At 39.4% G+C, this 19,159-nt stretch overlaps 1 protein-coding gene across 1 annotated transcript in view; it reads right to left on the bottom strand.

The window, feature by feature from the left end:
- The window catches only part of RCOR1 (REST corepressor 1), a 119,797-nt gene that overhangs the window by 31,493 nt on the left and 69,145 nt on the right, over window positions 1-19,159 (bottom strand). Inside the window, exon 3 of the mRNA XM_060003890.1 lies at window positions 11,513-11,596. Coding sequence (XP_059859873.1) covers window positions 11,513-11,596 — 84 coding nt within the window. The remainder of the gene's footprint in view (window positions 1-11,512; window positions 11,597-19,159) is intronic.

Below are 19,159 nucleotides of genomic sequence, written 5' to 3' on the forward strand. Positions count from 1 at the left end.
CCTCCCACCCTCCGGCACCCCAGTAAATACTACAAAATCCAGCCCAGTCTCATAGACAATCTGATCAAGTGGAAATAAGAAATATGAATACTAAGCCATACACGCTGAAATTCAGCTTCTGGCATCCGTTCCTACCTAATCCACCCAGGATCAACGTACACAACTCTGAAAAAGTCCTACCCCTGACTCTGTGCCACAGTTTCCTCATCACGTAAGAATGGATTGACCCTTATGTCTTCCAGGGCTAAGATTTTAAGAGTAATTTTTAAAACATCTAAATGTTAAATTTAAACGTTTTTTGTGTACTGCATTAAACATTTTTTCCAAGAAAAGGATAAGAGCATCCCTCCCCCTTTACTCTAGTATTCATACATTTGTGTATTCTCCAGAAAGGCATACGCAGAATCTCCCATATTTTAAAAACTGATCATCACTAGAATGAATGACATTTAGTTGTGACTAATCAAAACAATAACCACCTTTTTCCTTAAAAATGCCCAAAGTCTACGGTAAAGAGTAAGATCAACGCAGTGACACACTATCCTCTTGCATCTCTGTCACACCAAGTCAACTTACTTGATGACTGAGTCCCTCACAGCAGGCAGCCGTGCACTCAGAATAATCTTGTTTGCTGTCCTGTGCTTTGCTTTGCGTACATGAGCTGAAGGAAGGAACCATGCTCACAAGGTCTGCATCTCCCTCAACTGAGGCAACATTCCCTGACATTAAAAGAGGGGGAAAAAGGGCTTCCCTGGTGGCTCAGTGGTTGAGAGTCCGCCTGCCGATGCAGGGGACACGGGTTCGTGCCCCGGTACGGGAGGATCCCGCATGCCGCGGAGCGGCTGGGCCCATGAGCCATGGCCGCTGAGCCTGCGCGTCCAGAGCCTGTGCTCCGCAACGGGAGAGGCCACAACAGTGAGAGGCCTGCGTACCGCAAAAAAAAAAAAGGGCGGGGGGAAGACTAACAGTTGTTTCACCTATAACCTCATAGTGGACTCTAGTGGAAAGAGCCCTAGACCATGAGTCAAAGTCCTTAGTTTCCATCAGGAACTTGCAGGCTAAGCCCATTTCATCACTTGTAAAATAATTTCTATAAATACTTTGTATAAAAATACACATATATAAATATATATACACATACAAATGCTTTGTATACTTTGTATAAAAATAAAAAATAGAAGAGTCGAAATATACAGATGAAAAGTATTAAAATTCCTTCATAAACATTTGTGAGATTCAACCAGAAGGAAGGGATGCAGCAGTTTACAACCACAGAATTAGTTTAGCAAGAGAACCTGCCCAGTCCTTGAACTCCGTCCATCAGAGCTGTGCTCCAATTCAACAGTTCCTAATCCTGTCTGCTAAGAATCATCTGACAAACGTCTTTAAAATACTGACTCTTGGGCTCCACCCTGTTTTGTAAATGTATGTGTACACGCATGTATGTGTGTTCATGTTTATGTCTGTATATATGTGTGTGTATGGATGTGTATGTATACTTTATGCATAGAGTTTTTAGTAAAGTATGATGTGTGTAGAGAGAAGCACTTATATAAGGGTACAGCAAGGTGAATTCTCAGAAAATGAATACACTTAGATCACGGAAAGAATCTAACACACTCTTGATGTTTTTGGTTTGTTTTTACAATGCTCCCAGGTGATTATGATGGGCCAGTTTTGAGAATCAATGAATTAGAGCATAAAGTTAATGTGTAAAGACCATTCCCTATTTTAATGTGATAAAAACCCTCTCAATGAACACAAAATTTTAAGGTTTTGGCATTTAAAAGAATACGACAATATCAGAACCACAGAACTGAGAAGAAATGTTCCTGCTATATAAAATAAGGTTTTTGAATTTGTGAGTTGTGAATTTCAATCACGCAAAAAAACCCCTCCTGCTTGTGGGGTTCTGAGCAGGGGAGGAAGGAGGTGGTCAGAAGAAGGGTTTGAAAGTCTGTAAATCCTAGTGACTCCCTATAACTTGTATACAAACCTCACTTCATAGGGACATTTGTCCTTTAACCCTGCCTCTTCCAGACTCTATACAATGCTCCTCCCTCCAGTACAATCCATCTGTATACAAGACACTGGAAAGAGGGATCCTAAAGAGACTCAAGTGGCCAAGGGAAACTCAGAGGGAGGCTAGGTTACAGGAAGGTGACAAAAGGCTCTGCCCATCACAAACTTTAGACAAGTCCCTTCTCTGTGGGCCTGGTTTCTTCAGCTCTAGTAACAAAAGCTAGACTGCACAGTGGGATAGTGAGATCACGGAGGGCATGTCTGTTGGGAGGCGGCAGGTATTCCCACGCCGATGCTTGAATCTCGTGGGGGAGGGGGAGCTTCTTCATCCACTAAAGAAATCTAAGCTTTCAAAGTAGGCTGCAGAAGAGTGATATTTTATAATAAACTAATCTGTTTTACATTTAATTATTCCCCACTGATTCTATACATCTTTTAGGCCTACTGTGTGCCCGGTACTGCTTATATATCCATGATTAAAAAGGAGAGTCTCTGCCTTCATAGAACTCACAGCCTGGCCAGAGAGACAAATAATTCCACAAGTAATTAATTCCAATTGTCGTAAGTGCCAGAGAAAAAGAACTATGAATGCACTTAACTGGGAAACGTGACCTGCAGAACCCAGGATGGCTTTCTTTTCTGCTGGAAAAGGACATTATAAATTCCTGCTTACTCATATGTTATTTATAGTAGGGGAAAAAATTGAAAAAATATAAATGTCCAAGAATAGGGACATGGTTAAGTAAATTAAGCTATTTGATGGGATATTATTCAGGACCAAACCTCAGTGTAACTTTTAATCATAGGAAAACTAAAATTGGAAAACTATTATATTAGTATGATCCATTTGTGCTTAAAATCAGAGTATATACACAAGCTCAGAGAAAAGACACGAAAGCAAAATTTTAGTAGTGGTTATAGCCAATGTGATGAGATGAAGAAATTACAGGCTACTTTTAATAATAAAAACAAGCTTGTATGTATACTCGTAATTACTTTTCTGAACCATTTGAGAGTGTCATATAATATATGCTGAGTATTACTCTTAAATACTCAGCATATATTTTCTAAGAGTAGTGCTCTTATGTAATGACAGAACAGTAAATTTAACACTGAAACAATACTTTAATCTGTATTCCGATCTGGCCAACCAACCCAAAATGTGCTTTACATCTGCTAAAGAATTTTAAAGTAAATCCCAGTTATTTCATATATATATATATATATATATATATATATATATATATATATATATGTATATATCAGTATTCATCTTTTTAAAAATGTGGATACAGTTTTTGCAGAACCATAATGTCATTATCACACCTAACAAAAATAGCAAAATTCCCTGGTATGAGAAACAAAGCCATACTCACTGGATAGTCTAAAATGCAGAAGTCCAACAATAACAAACATGGGAGAGAACACTGAGCAAGTAAGTTGTGTGTTTCACTGGTAGCAGTATAAACCAGCTTGACCACTTTGGAAAATAATTTGGCATTGATCTAAATATCTATATTCCAAATAGATATCAGAAATCAGTCAAAGAATGTTCCCAGTAGTAATAGTTGGCAGTAATAAAAAACTGAGATGTCCATTGTGAACAGAAAGGATAAATAAATTACAACTTAACAAACTGAAAAATTTTAAGTTTAAAAGGATGAAGATAAGACACACTGATATGACTGAAGGGTAAGGGAGGACTAACGGAGGGCTCCCACTATCGTTTATAAATTCAGCTCTTTGTCTCTTCTAATAAGTTTTACACATTTTAGTTAACTCTAGAGCACTTAAAAGAATAAAAACGATTTTTAAAAAGTAGTTTTCACACCCTGAAAAACATCACAAACTTCAAACCCCCGATAGCCATTTATTTATAAATGGCTGAAAACCAAGGCCAGTATTAGCTTACCTGACCCCTCCCTGACTCATTCCGGTCCCAGACCTAACAGGTGAGAATTCTAAGTACACTCTTCCCTCTTGTCAACGCACTCATACCTTACCAGGGCAGTTTTCCAACAGACTGTAAGCTACACGTGGGCAGACTTATCAGATCGTTCGTTCTTGTATTCCTCCAGGACCTGACACATAAACAATCACTCAAATATTTACTGAGTAAATAAATGGACACCACAAGGTGAGTGGCAAAGAAGAAAATGTTAGAGGGCTCCAAGTGACCCGAGTTACAGAACAAATAGCCAAAAGGCCTATTTTCGCAAACCTCCACACAAGGAGTGTCCACACCCCATCATCTTCTCATTGGACAAGTATTGATCCACCACATGCCAAGAGAGGACTGACAGAGAGCTGAACAAACATACCAAGTTCCTCTGCTCGTTCATTTTAGTACAGAGGAGGGACATAAAGTAAGTAATACTACGCCAGGTGATGACAAATGGAATGAAGGAAACGAAGATAAGGCAGTAGTGGTCTCTGTCTCTACTTTGTAGTGTAGTCAGGAAGGGCCCCCTCCTAGTGACCAGGAGAAACTGAGGGAGAGAACGCCATGCGGACATGTGGGAGAAGAGTGATCCAGACAAAGGGAATGGAAAAGGCTCTGGACAGCGTGCTCGGGATGAGTTCCAGAGGGCAGAAGTGGGGTCAGACTACCGAGAGCCTTGTGGCAACTGTCAGGTCTTTTGACTTCAATCTGCAGTGAGTTAGAAAGTCCTGAATATAGACTCCCAACATTTACTATATATTTCTATGAAAGTTTAGACATTCACTACATACCTGTGAAGATCTCACTCACCATATAATCTTGAAAATGTGTACTGAAGTCAAATGACTTAATGCAGAAACAACTTTTGCAAATACTGCAGGTCTAAGAAGGGTTCTCATTCCAAGAAAGCTAAAACTTATTTTAAAATCTCTAATTTGACTTGCCTTTTGACACAATTTTAAATTCTATATGTCTATCATGTTATATGTGTTATTTTTTTTCCTTTAAAGTTAATAGTTCGGCCAGCCTAAAAAAGAAAAAAGCCTTCCAGCTCGGTTGTCTTTGGCATAGCTAATGATTTCCATCTTTGTCTACTTTAACACTGAGACCAGTGCTTCGTACCATTGTTCCAGTTTCTCATTTTTATAAAATAAAAACAAAGAGCAATCAATCACTTAAATAACTGCAAAAGTAATGATTATACATAACCTATACAATATGTAATGTATAAATGAGCAAAACCATCTGTTTTACTGATTCCCAATAGCCAAAAGTGACCTCGCTAACTTCTACGCCCAAGGCAACCGCAGCCGAGTCTAAGGTACCTGCTTCTTCAGGAAACTATCAACAGTGTGCAGGGCTGTGTACTGGCGTCCCCCTTCCAGTTCCAATTCACCTCTTTCAAGCCCTACCTTAAAAAGAATCAAACAATAAAAAAATCATCCTCAGATTACTCCCTTTCTTAACCTGTCCTCTCTTCTAAAACTCCCTTCTAAGAATTCTCCCAGGCCACAGTTTTGTATTACATTTGACCATACATGCTTTGATAAACTTTTTTGTTTTCCTAAAAACAGTAAAGTGAAACAGACTGGGAATAAGATCTGGCCTAACTCTCTATATATGTCAAAGAAGACAAGACTACCTACTAAAATAACCTTTTGAAATTTCTTGCAACTAACATGTCCACTTTGTTCTGCTAACTTTCAAGTGCTTCTCTTACACAAAGCCCAAACCTTGGGTGGGTCTATGTATAAGGGTAGGGACCAGAGGGGAATGTGAAGAGTACACTGCACTGCACCCAGGGCAGCAGGATCCCACTGAGAGAAGACTGCCCTAAAGCCATTAGGGGCAAGCAAGGTGGACATCTAGGGTGCAGACCAAGTGAGACGAGGAGGGAGGACAGCCTGGAATAGGGTGGGGAGGGTGTCCACAGGTGAGAGGAGAGGAAGGCACCCAGGTAGGAGGGCAGCAGTACACATCTCAACGGGGACTTGGGGAGCAGACCATCCAGGAGATGATATCCTATCACAGAAACAGAGTGCCTAGTAGGTATGTCAATGAAAATGTGGGGAATAAACGGTGAAACAATGCAGATGACCTAGATGTAAGAAGTATCCCGCTTTAAAGGCATGTGAAGGCCACCTGGACCACGCAGCTAACCCACACTCCTCTCATCTCATTTCCTTTGAGCACTCCCAACATTGACGTTTTGACTTCCTAAATCTCCATCAAGCCTCCCTTTAACAGCAATGGCCCAGAGAGGCATCAACATCCCTCCCCTGCAAGTGCACCAGCAGGTACCGCCTCTAGCCCCAGCTCTCTTCTAAATCACAGGGCCGTCAAGAGCTTTCTAATGTGCACAATACTGCTTCTAGCTAAAAATCCCTCCAAAATCCTCATCCCTTTAAGAACTGGGCCTGTCTTTCCAGCTTCATTGCTTCTCACTTCCCCAGGGACAATGTGCGTCACAGCCCGGCAGGTCTCTAAATGCTGTGCAAACGCCAACGCTATCTCCTCTTCTTAGAGCGCATGTGTGCCCCTCATCCAGCCAGTGCACTTACTCCTTCCTCATCGTCCTACCCAAATGCCATCTGTTTCCATTGCTTGTTTCTACCTAGGAAAACAGAGTGCTTTCTGCTGGGTCCCAAGGGGCGCGTCCAAATACTAAGAGTACACAGGAGATGCCTGATGCTAAAATAATGTAAGAATCAGCTGCCCTCTCTTCCAATTAGTGAGCGTTTTTCAGTCTCTCTCACTGTGTGTCCAACCTCCAGATTCCACCACATGATTTAACCTTCATTCACACCTTTGTCCCCTTAGTATCATGTCATCATTTAATCATGTAATTTTCCACAATAATTTTTATAATACTATCTAAATCCTATTGTTCTCATCTGTGCTACTTGGAATTATTTACATTTCCTCTACATGAAATATGTCTCTACAAGGCACATTTTTTCTGGGCATACTCCAAAGGTCGTATCTCTCCTTAAGGAAGTTTTACTTAGACACAGCCCAGAGCAACTTATGTAGTACCAGTAATGCTTTAAGTATTTTGGTTTATTAAATCAAACAGTACACCAAGGCAGATGTGTGTAATAAATGCAGTCTGGAGACCAGAGATCTAGCCCAAACTTGGCTACTAACTAGCTGAGGGACCTTAAGCATTTGACCTAACTTCTCTAGACCTCAATTTTTCACAACTAAGAAGAAACAGTTGGACTAAAGGAAATACATATAAATTATCTGTTTACACGTTCACTTCCCCCTTCTTTCTCCATTAGAATATAAACTTCCTGAATCCCTCAGTCCTGGTACACTACCAGGCACACAAAACTGCTCAATAAAAATGTGAATGAGGGCTTCCCTGGTGGCGCAGTGGTTGAGAGTCCGCCTGCCGATGCAGGGGACACGGGTTCGTGCCCTGGTCTGGGAGGATCCCACATGCCGCGGAGTAGGTGGGCCCGTGAGCCATGGCCGCTGAGCCTGCGCGTCAGGAGCCTGTGCTCCGCAACGGGAGAGGCCACAGCAGTGAGAGGCCCGCGTACCACCAAAAAAAAAAAAAAAAAAAAAAATCTGAATGAAACCAATTCTCACTAAATAAACCCAAATTCAATATAACCCTAATTGAGATACTTTTGGAGGAAAATTTGTTTAAAAATAAATAAATAAATAAAAAGAAAAGACTAAATTATGGTGGACCCATACTTGGTAGTTTAAAACTAGGTAATTGTATTGTGTTGGCCAAAAAGTTTGTTTGGGGTTTTCCATAACATGGTACAGAAAAATCTGAATGATCTTTTTGGCCAATTCAATAAATGTATTCAAACAGAACAAAGTCCCACATGTGTTGTTAACAGCAAATTGCTAAACAGCTCATATATGTGATTTAAAAGTCATCTACTTATTAAGATATATAAAAATATTAGGAGAAGTATATATATTGTAAATAGTGACTATAAGAGGGCTTTTTTTAAAAGAAGGTTATTTATTTATTCATTCACTCATTCATCATTCAATCATTTATTTATTTATGGCTGCGTTGGGTCTTCATTGCTGTGAGCAGGCTTTCTCTAGTTGTGTCGAGCAGGGGCTACTCTTCGTTGAGTTGCGGAGCACGGGCTCTAGGCACGCGGGCTTCAGTAGTTGTGACACACAGGCTCAGTAGTTGTGGCTTGCGGGCTCAGTAGTTGTGGCTCACGGGCTTAGTTGCTCCGCGGCATGTGGGATCTTCCCGGACCAGGGCTCAAACCCATGTCTCCTGCGTTGGCAGGCGGATTCTTAACCACTGCACCACCAGGGAAGTCCCAAGAAGGCTTTCTTTAATTGTCTACATTATACATTCTATATTGTTTGAAATTTCTACAACAGTATTTATTTCTATAACCACAAAATAATTTTGTAAACTTGCAGTAACCCTAAGAGGCAGAACTCTAAACATTTACTTGAGAGGAAAGAAACCAACCCAGGAAAAGCCAGAGATCTACAGACATCCTTACACATCGGTACATCTACTAGAAGTCTACAGATGTCCCAAATCTCCTATTTCTACATCAAGTCAGAATCAATTGTTGGACAACCAAGACTTCCACATTCTTTCAAAATAAATTAGAAAGGCAAGTAGAAAATACTTCTTTTTTGTCTATGTACTGGGAGGGAGAGAAGCTGAGGGGGAAATGATAGATGGCAAAGAGAACAAATTATGTATACTTGTCCCCAGTGACACTATGGCCACATTTCAAGGCATAACTACGATTAGACTACTCGTCAAAGAATATGATTCCCAAAGCTCCACAAATGGAACCTAACTCACATCAACAACTGTGTTCACATCCTCACACTGGAGTAGTTAAGCAAACTCTCATCGATCCACAATTCCATTCCGAGGGATGTATCTTAAGAAAATACTAAAAACACAACAATAACAACAAAAGAGAACAAAGCTCTGATTCCGTTTTTCACCACCGCCTTCTTTTACAATAGCAACAATTAGAAACAACCTAAATTTTCAATAGAAGAATGCTTAAATACACTGATACATCCATTAAACATTATTTTAAATATTTACAAGGGGTTTAGCAAGGTAACGAATGCTTAGGTCATTGTTCAGGAAGACAATACACACTCACATACATAGAAATACCAACATCTCACTTATAAAAATATGCACAGAGGAAAAAAAGGGATTGGGAAAACATCCAAAATGTTTAACAGTTATCTCTGGGTAATGAAATAATGGATGAACTGTTTCTTCTTTATATTTTTCTGTGCCTTCTGAACTTTCAACAATATATAAATGTTACTTTTAGATTGGTTTTAAGAGTTTAAAGTTTTAATCAATACTGTCAGGACTTACATTAAAACTGCAAATTTATTTTAGGCAATACCATTGCTTAAAAATCTATTAACTTCTCATATTCTGTTCTTTTCTTGCAGGTCTAGGAAAATTATGATAATATTAAAATTAAATTCTGACTCCCAAGATTCCAAAGGTAACACATTAACAGCAAGAGGTACTAATACAATCTTCACTGTAATGACAGCAGGAAGTGACTGAAATGAAGAGAGGACTGAGACCTGACGAACTCGACCTGAGGGACACGTTTAGAGCATAAGCCAGGGTGAAGAGTCAGCAAACCTGGATACTACTGGCTCCACCACTGACTCTTCGTGTTAGTTTCACAATCTCTTTGGATTGTGGAATGCCACCTGTAAAATGGGGACAAAAACGCCTTCTTGGTTTACAGTAGAGACTGAATGATATAGGAACATGGAAAGCATTTTAGTACAGTGCTCAACAAATGCTCACTATTTTTAATATTCAGTTCCAGGCACCATAATTGAAGATGGGCACCATGACCAAACGGAATCTATCCAGGAGTACAACAGAGACGAAAAAGACCCCAAAATCAGGCCATCTGAAAACACTTGAGGCAACCAGGCAGGCTTAACTTGAACTGGGACAGCAAAGGAGGTAGGAGAACTGAACACCTAAAAGACTCATAAGGAAGCAGACTTATTTAACAGAGTTCAGGAAAACAAAGCTTTAAAAATTACACAGATGCAGATTTTCAGCTGTTAGAAGGAACAACATGTTCAAAAATGGAATAGATTGCTTTTTTAAGTGCAAATCCTCAAAGGGAAAAAACAAACAGGAAGTACTTAAAAGCTCTTCCCCGGCACAGTAAAGGCATCAGAATTGCCAATATACTTCCTTTTGCTATTCTGTTCTCCATTATAAACTCATCAAGCAGCAGGCTGGCAAAATTAAGATACTATGAAAATCAGATTAGACTGAGATTATTTTATTCTTGCTAAATTAAGCATTACTAAGAGTAGTTGAATTTCCTGTGTTCCATGGAAGGTACTGTATTTTTAAAAAGGGTCCTTCTTGGTCAAAATCAAATGTTTCTTGACCATCCGAGCTCTTTGCACCTTAATGCAAACATGAATGTTAAATATATAAGAGGAGGATATTTAATATGCATCATCTCTAACCCTTACTTGACAGTGGAAACCTGTTAACACCTACTTTAATACTGCAAAACACAATCTGGAAAATCCTGATCAAAGCCTGAGAGTTCCGGCCTTTATTCACAACTTATGTTTCCTGGCCAACATTTACCACTGAAGGCTTTCTAAGCCCTACCACATTTTAGAGCATTGATTCTTATCCTATTTTTGTCAAAGAGCCCTTTAAAAATCCAATTTTCTGCAGGAAAACGTACATGCACCAAAAAAAGTTTGCCTGTGATTCACGAGTTCACAAATGGCCGTAAATTCCATCCATGGACCACCCACCCCCACCACTGAAAAATTCTCGAAAGGGGGAATTTATTTTTTCTTCTCTCTTTAAAGTTATGAAGAAAACAAAAACTTTGAAAATGACAAAGACTTACGGCAATATATCAAATATAAAATTATTCTTGCACGGTATCACCTGAGCAGAGGGGACAAAAAACTGAAAAAGCAAACTCTGAAAATACAATTAATCTTTCTAATAACTCTAGGACCCCTACCGGCCCCCCAAAAAGAAAACCCAAAGTAGCTCAGAATATTCATTCTAACAAAAATGTAAACACAAAACAAAGAGCCAATTCAAAAGTTCTACTTCTAGCTAGGATGAAGTCTTACAGTATAAAACCTTTTTCCAGTAACATACATTTGCCCTTTGTAATCCTTCCAATTAGAGATTTGTTAAACTCCTCATCTTTATATCAATAAATCTATAAATTCCCAGCTGAAGGAGTTATACACTACATTACAATTTTCTTTCCGCTCTGAACCCTTCCTCCTAGTTACTTCAGAATATTAGCTGGTACAGCATTTTGTAGATTGCTGTACCAGCTAGATTATGAAACCACAGCTTAAGAATCTTTAAATCACTATGACAGGCCACAATAAAGAACACACTTTCAAATTCTTCAAAATTTTACTTTAAAAAGGTAAAATAAATGTAATATATAGAGAGATTTTTACCTACAAAGGTAACTTTAGAAGTTTACAGTAAATAAGAAAGGTGGAAAATAAAAGTGCTCTAAAACTTACATTTTGCTTCTGATAGATTCTGATTAGGTGACCAGACCAGCATGCCAAGATTGTCTCGTTCTTGACTGCGTCTTGCTACTTTGGCTTGGTAGAAATAAAAAAAGAAAATTCTTATTATAATTTAACAGACATAAGAAGCGACAATTAATACCACCACTCTGCAGGGATCGAACCCACGTCCCCCGCATTGGAAGGCGGATGCTTTACCACTGAACCACCAGGGAAGTCCCACAAATTAAGTTTTTCAACACATTAACATGGTATCTCTCTCCATTTATTTAGATTCTCTTTAACTTAGCACCATCAACACAATGTTGAATAGAAGTGGTGAGAGCAGATCCATTCCTGTATTGTTTTGAGTCAAACGAAAGATACTGTATAATTTCATCTGTAATTATGACTGTGTATATTTGTAAAAGAAAAAGGATAAAACCCCACAAACTATTCGTAATACATCTAAATTAATGTCTTTAATTATAATAAAATATTCATTTATGTATAAACTTTCAAAAAACCACACCACTCTGGTCTTCTTTAGACCTCGGAAGATGATGTTATCACCCCTCCTCGACTGGAGTCGGCCCCAGTGGAACCCGCACATTTAACACAGGGTGAGGGTGTGGGTGGGGAGGCTCTGAATTTGCTGAAATATTTCTACTTTTAAGTCTTTTTCTACCTAACTTTTTACTTACTTCACAAACAGGTCATATGAGGTAGGTATGATTACTATTCTCACTTGCTAGGTGAGGAAACTAAACAGGTCATTAGTAGCCACTAGGAGGCAGACCTGGACCGACGTTAGGCAGGGTGGTTACAGGGCCCGAGGGTTTAGGCACCATACACTCTGCTGCTCTGCTCCCAGATGGGGACACACAAAAAGGAAGCTGCATGTGGCAAGCTGCTCAAATATTCTTTTAAACTACGAATTCTTCATGTGTGCTTTGAATAACCTTACCCTTCACTACCATTAGTGACTGGGTATTTTAGTGACTTGACAGCAGGAATCCAAAGATTCTTTTAACAACTTTAATAAAGAGTACCATTAAAAAGATTTAACCTGAAAGGAAACATCTGAAGTGCATTCAAATTCTTAAAATTCTGTGATACAAAACAGTAGGTCAAAAGGTTGACAAGTGCCGGGTGTTGAGTTGACTACTACTGGATTAACCACAAACAAGTCACATATTACACAGAGCCAATTAAAACGTTATCTTCCAAAGGTACAACAGACCGAAGAGAGGCTCACTAACCAGCCTTTGGACTGCTTAGACCCAAACTCATTCATCCTAAAGGCATTCTCTTTCTTGACCTTTTTTTTTTCCTTTAAACAAACTCCTCTGAAATACGATGAAAGTTATGGAATCTACTTCCAGAAAAAAAAATTCAACTAAACATAAACACACACACACACACACACACACACACACCCCCCCCAATACAAACATACTTTTATAAAATTCATAAAGCCTAGTTTAAGAATTCCTGCTTTTATGAAATTGCCAGACCTTTTATTTAATCTTACCTTTTATTTAATTTTGTATATCAGTGTGTTCTAGATTTTATAAAGAAAGAATTTCTACACTTTTGCTCAAATCTGTGGGGCAGCTACTTTAAAGAAAAATGATGGAATGGTGGGAGGGAAAGACCCAAAGTGCGAACACTATGAATTAGGCAAGACTGAAGGTGGAATTTACATGCTGGGTGGGAACAGGTGTAATACACAGGAGGGAGACAGGAATATGATGAAAAGATGGGAGTGACTACCTTTGAGTACACACCTTTTTATACGGTTCTGACTTTTAGAACAATGTTAATGCCACACATAGTCTAAAAGTAAAATCAAGTCAACAAATACGTGTGTGGGGAGGGACCGCACACGGAATACAGGCTTGCTGTATTTCAAATAAAAATCAAAAGTCAAAACAGAAATAAAAGAATCTACATTGGGAAAGTAGAATTAAAACTGTCTTTACTCACAGATGACATGATCATCTGTGTAGAAAATCTACACTACCTACAAAAAGTTGCTAGAATAAATGAATTTCAGCACAGTTGCAGGAAACAAGATCAACAGTAAAAAATCAATTCAATTTCTATATATAAGCAATCAAAACTTAAAACGAAAAGAATACCCCTATTTAGGGATAGATGTGATAAGACATATACACTGAAAAACTGTAAAACATTTGAGAGAAACTAAAGATCTAAGTAAATGAAGAGATATACCACGTATATGGATCAAAAGACTTAAATATTATTAAGACAGCATTCTCTCCCCAAATCGCTCTACAGATTCAACATAATCCCAATCAAAACCCGAGTATACTTTTTTGTAGGAATTGACAAACATTCTAAAATTCATACAGGAATGCAAAGTACCTAAAATAGCCAAAACAACTTTGAAAAAAACCAAGTTGGAAAACATATACTGCCTGAATCGAAACTAATTGATTACAAAGATCCAGTAATCAAGACAGTGTGGGGCGTCCCTGGTGGCGCAGTGGTTGAGAGTCCGCCTGCTGATGCAGGGGACAGAGGTTCGTGCCCCGGTCCGGGAAGATCCCACATGCCGCAGAGCGGCTGGGCCCGTGAGCCATGGCCGCTGGGCCTGCGCATCCGGAGCCTGTGCTCCGCAACGGGAGAGGCCACAACAGTGAGAGGCCCGCGTACCGCAAAAAAAAAAAAAGACAGTGTGGTACTGGCACACAGAGAAAGAAATGGAATAGAATGGAGTTCGAAAACAGAACCCGGGACTTCCCTGGTGGTGCAGTGGTTGGGAGTCTGCCTGCCGAAGCAGGGGACACGGGTTCGAGCCCTGGTCCGGGAGGATCCCACATGCCGCGGAGCAACTAGGCCCGTGTGCCACAACTACTGAGCCTGCGCGTCTGGAGCCTGTGCTCCGCAACGAGAGAGGCCACGATAGTGAGAGGCCCGCGCACCGCGATGAAGAGTGTCCCCCGCTCTCCGCAACTAGAGAAAGCCCTCGCACAGAAACGAAGACCCAACACAGCAAAAATAAATAAATTAATTAATTAATTAAAAAAAAAAAACAGAACCACACGTATAGGATCAACTGATTTTTCCACAAAAGTGCAAAGGTAAAATTGAGTGGAGATAATCTTTTCAACAAATGATGCCTGAACAAATGGATATTCATATTTTTTTTAATTAATGGAGATCTATATACCTCATACCACATACAAAAATTTATTCAAGGGCTTCCCTGGTGGCACAGTGGTTGAGAGTCCACCTGCCGATGCAGGGGACACGGGTTCATGCCCTGTCTGGGAAGATCCCACATGCCGCAGAGCGGCTAGGCCCGTGAGCCATGGCCGTTGAGCCTGTGCGTCTGGCGCGCGTGCTCCGCAATGGGAGAGGCCACAACAGTGAGAGGCCCACATACCGCAAAAAAAGAAAAATTTATTCAAGATTAATGACAGGACTAAATATAAAACCCCAAATTATGAAACTTGTAAAAGAAAACGTGAGAAAATTCTTTTTGATCTTAGGTTTAGAAAGATCTTATTAGATATAACACCAAAAGCACAATCCATAAAAGAAAAAACTTCATAAATTGGACTTCATCAAAGGTAAAAATTTCTTTTCAAATAACACTACTGAAGAGATGAAAAGCTAAGCCAAAGACTGAGAGAAAATAATTATAAACCACAGATCTGATAAAGACTTGTATCCAGAATATATAAAGAACTCTCAGAACTCAACAATAAGAAACAACCCATTTGTTAACAAATGGGCAAAAGATTTGAATAAATACCAAAGATGGTATATGGATAGCAAATAAACACATGGAAAGATACTAAAAATCAACAGTCATTAGGGAAAGCCAAATTAAAACCACAAGAGATACCACCACGTACCTATTACAAAGTATAAAGTTAAAAAGACTGACAATACCCACAGTTTGGCGATAATGTGGAGAAACCAGAACTTTCTTAAGCTGCTGGTGGGAATGTCAAATTGTACTATCACTTTGGGGGGAAAGCCTGGCAATTTCCTAAAATTGTGGTATATCCATTTAATGGAACAAAACTCAACAATAAAAAGGAATGAACTATTCAGGCACACAATATGAATGGAGCTCAAAATAATTATGCTGAGTGAAAGAGTTACAGATACAGAAGGGGGAGGATAGAAAGAATTCTGAGGTGCTAGACAGAAATAGATGGTTACAGTAAGAGCTCATCATTTTCAGTATAAATAGAAATACAGATGTGTATATACCTGTATACTTGCACACATAAATACATTTATTTATCCCAGCTTTGTCCACTGCAAGGGTCTAGATACAATGACAACCCAGCAAAAAATGAGCACATTTAGCTCCCAGACGTTGGTCTCTGAATGCCATTCTACAATAAAAGAAACTAGGTCTCCTTGGGAAAACGGTTGATTCCAGGGCTAGGACAGGAAAAGTGCAAGAGACCCTAGAATATTTTGTTATGCCAGGAGGTAGGAAAGTGTTCAAAGAACGATGGAATCTATCTCCCATTGGTCAGATCTGCGATAACTTGAGCAACAAAATAAATGACAGTAATAAAATAATAATCCATAAAGCCATGAAGTAATAAAATAATAATCTGTGAGTCCATACTGACATAGACAAAAGGATAATGTAAAAGGGGAAGGCAAATGAGCCCAGAATAGCCAGGTCAGAGTTGGAAAACTTACACCACTCTACTTTAGAGACTTACTATAGAAAAGTACAGTATTCAAGACAGTGTGGTACTGGTAAAAGAACAGACACACAGACCAATGGAACAGATGGCAGTCCAGAAATAAACCCATATAAATATGGTCAACTGATTTGCAACAAAGATGCAAAAGTAACTCAATGGAGAAAGGATATTATTCTCAACAAGGCAGCGGCCCCCAACCTTTTTGGCACCAGGGACCTGTTTCCTGGAAGACAATGTTTTCCCCCAGACGGGGGTGGGGGATGGTTCAGGCAGTCATGCGCTCACCTCCTGCTGTGCGGCGCTGGGGGGCTGGGGGGCTCCTGCAACAAAGAGTATTTTAACAATTGGAGGCACTTCCCTGGCAGTCCAGTGGTTAACACTCTGCACTTCCACTGCAGGGGGCGCAGGTTCAATCCCTGGTTGGGGAACTAAGATCCTGCATGCCCTGCGGTGCAGTCAAAAAGTAAAACAAACAAACAAAAAAAAAATTGGATATGCAAGCGAAGTGAAACTCAACCTATACCTCATACCTTACAAAAATTCAACTCAAAATGGATCTTAAATATAAATGTAAAACCTAAAACTACAAAATCTTTTAGGAAAAAACATGAGAAAATCTTCATGAACTCGGTTGAGGAAAGAGTTCTTAGATATAACACCAAAAGCACAATCCATAAAAGTTAAAAAATGGTAAATTGAGCTTAATAAAAATTTAGACTGTGAGGAAACATCTGCAAATCACTGTATCTGACAAAGGACTTGTATCCAGAATATATAAAAGATGTTTAAAGTACAATAAGAAAATAACTCAATTTTTTAAAAAGTGGGCAAAAGATGTGAATAACTATTTCACCAAAGATGGCATATAAGCATATGAGAAGCAACATCACATTAGCCATCAGGGAAATGCAAATTAAAGCCACAGTGAGAAACCAATGTATACCTATTAGAACTCCTAAAATAAAAGGAATAGATAATACCAAGTACTGACAAGAATAAGGAGAAACTGAAGCTTTCATGCAGTGCTGGATCAGTGGATAATGATAAAGTCACTCAAGAAACGTTTCGCAGTTTTAATTAAAGATATAATTATATTTAACAAATGACTGAATCGACAATCCCACTTAGCTATATACCCTATAGAGTTAACCTATGTTCACAATAAAACTTGCACATAATTATATATAGTAGTTTTATTCACAATCATCAAAACCTTGGGGAAAAAACCCAAATGTCCTTCAAGGAGTAAAAGGTTAAACTGGGAAGATTAATACATTGCAATACTACCCAGCATTCAAAATAAATGAACAAAATAAATGAACTATTGATATATGCGCAACATGGCCATATCTCAAAAGAATATGCTCAGTGCCAGTCTCAAAAGTTTACATACTGTATGATTCCATTTATATGACATTCTGGAACAGGTGAAACTATAATGATAGGGAACAGATCAATGGGGTTAGGAGGGGGAGGAAGGCTACGAGTTGTACGAGGTACTTGTTTGAGGAGATGGAACTGTTCTGTATCCCAGTTGCGCGTGGTGGTTATATGAAACTACACATGCCTTAACACTCACAAATACAGACACCAAAAACCAGTCCATTCTGCTGTATGCAAATTGAAGAACACAAATACAATGAAAACAAAGCAATGTCATTCATTTCTGGACAGACACTGGTGTCTGCTGAAGGTGTCAGTAACTCTGCAGCTGCTCTCCTTGTTTAATATAGTTTTTATTGAGGTGTCATTGATGTACAATATTATATAAGTTACAGTTGTACAACATAGTGATTCACAACACTCTCCTTGTTTAAAGTTGATTACCAAGGGCTAAAAACCGCCCTACCTGGAAGGAAGCAGAAGAACGACAAAGAAACTGCAATTACCAATGGCCATCAAGGGCAAAACGAAAGAACTCGCACCACCCGTGGGAACGCACAGCTACTTCAGGCAGCGCTGGCAGTGCGTAAGAAAGCTGAAGTATGGATACCCTGCAACCCAGCAATCCATTTCTAGATATAATACATATACCAATAGCAATGTGTTTCAAATTGCAGGTCAGGCCAATTTAAATTAATTTATTGGGTCCTAACCAGCATTAAAAAAAAAAAAAGAATAAGAATAGAAAACACCAGCATACTGTTTCATTAAGTATGTGTATAAATCACCGGGGGAGACTTTTTTAAAGTTCGTTAAGTACCTGCCCTAGAGATTCCTTAAGATAGGTGTCAACCTGGCTAGGTCATAGCACCCAGTCATTTAATCAAACACTAATCTAGGTGTTGCCGTGAAGGTATTTAGTAGTTGTGGTTAACATCTACATCAGCTGACTTTAAGTAAAGAAGCTAACCCTCCATCTTGTGGGTGGGTTGCATCCACTCAATTAAAAGGCCTTAAGAGGAAAACTTGAGACTTCCCAGAAGAAACTGTGCCTCAAGACTGAAGCCCCAGCTTCTCCTTGTAGGACCTGACCTACAAATTTCACACTGGCTGGGCACCCAGTCACATAAGCCAACAGCTTAAAATAAATGTCTGCGCACATACCCCTACACACCTGGCTCTGTTTCTCTGGAGAACTCTAAGATGGATGCTCACTGCAGCACTGTTTATGGTACTGTGATACAGCAAAATCTTCAAAGTCCATCAACAGGAATTAGCTAAATCATAGTATGGATATTCAAAGAAATCAAATACAGAAAATACAACAGTCTAGGGACTTCCCTGGTGGGCCAGTGGCTAAGACTCTGTGCTCCCAATGCAGGGGGCCTGGGTTCGATCCCTGGTCAGGGGATGCCGCAACTAAGAGTTTGAATGCTGCAACTAAAAAACGATTCCGCACGTAGCAATGAAGATTCTGCGTTCTGCAGCTAAGACCCGGCACAGCCAAATAAATAAATATTTGAAAAAAGAAAAAGAAAGAGAGAAAGAGAGAAAGGAAGAAGGAAGG

The sequence above is a fragment of the Delphinus delphis genome, chromosome 2 (assembly GCF_949987515.2).
Source record: "Delphinus delphis chromosome 2, mDelDel1.2, whole genome shotgun sequence".
NCBI lineage: Eukaryota > Metazoa > Chordata > Mammalia > Artiodactyla > Delphinidae > Delphinus > Delphinus delphis.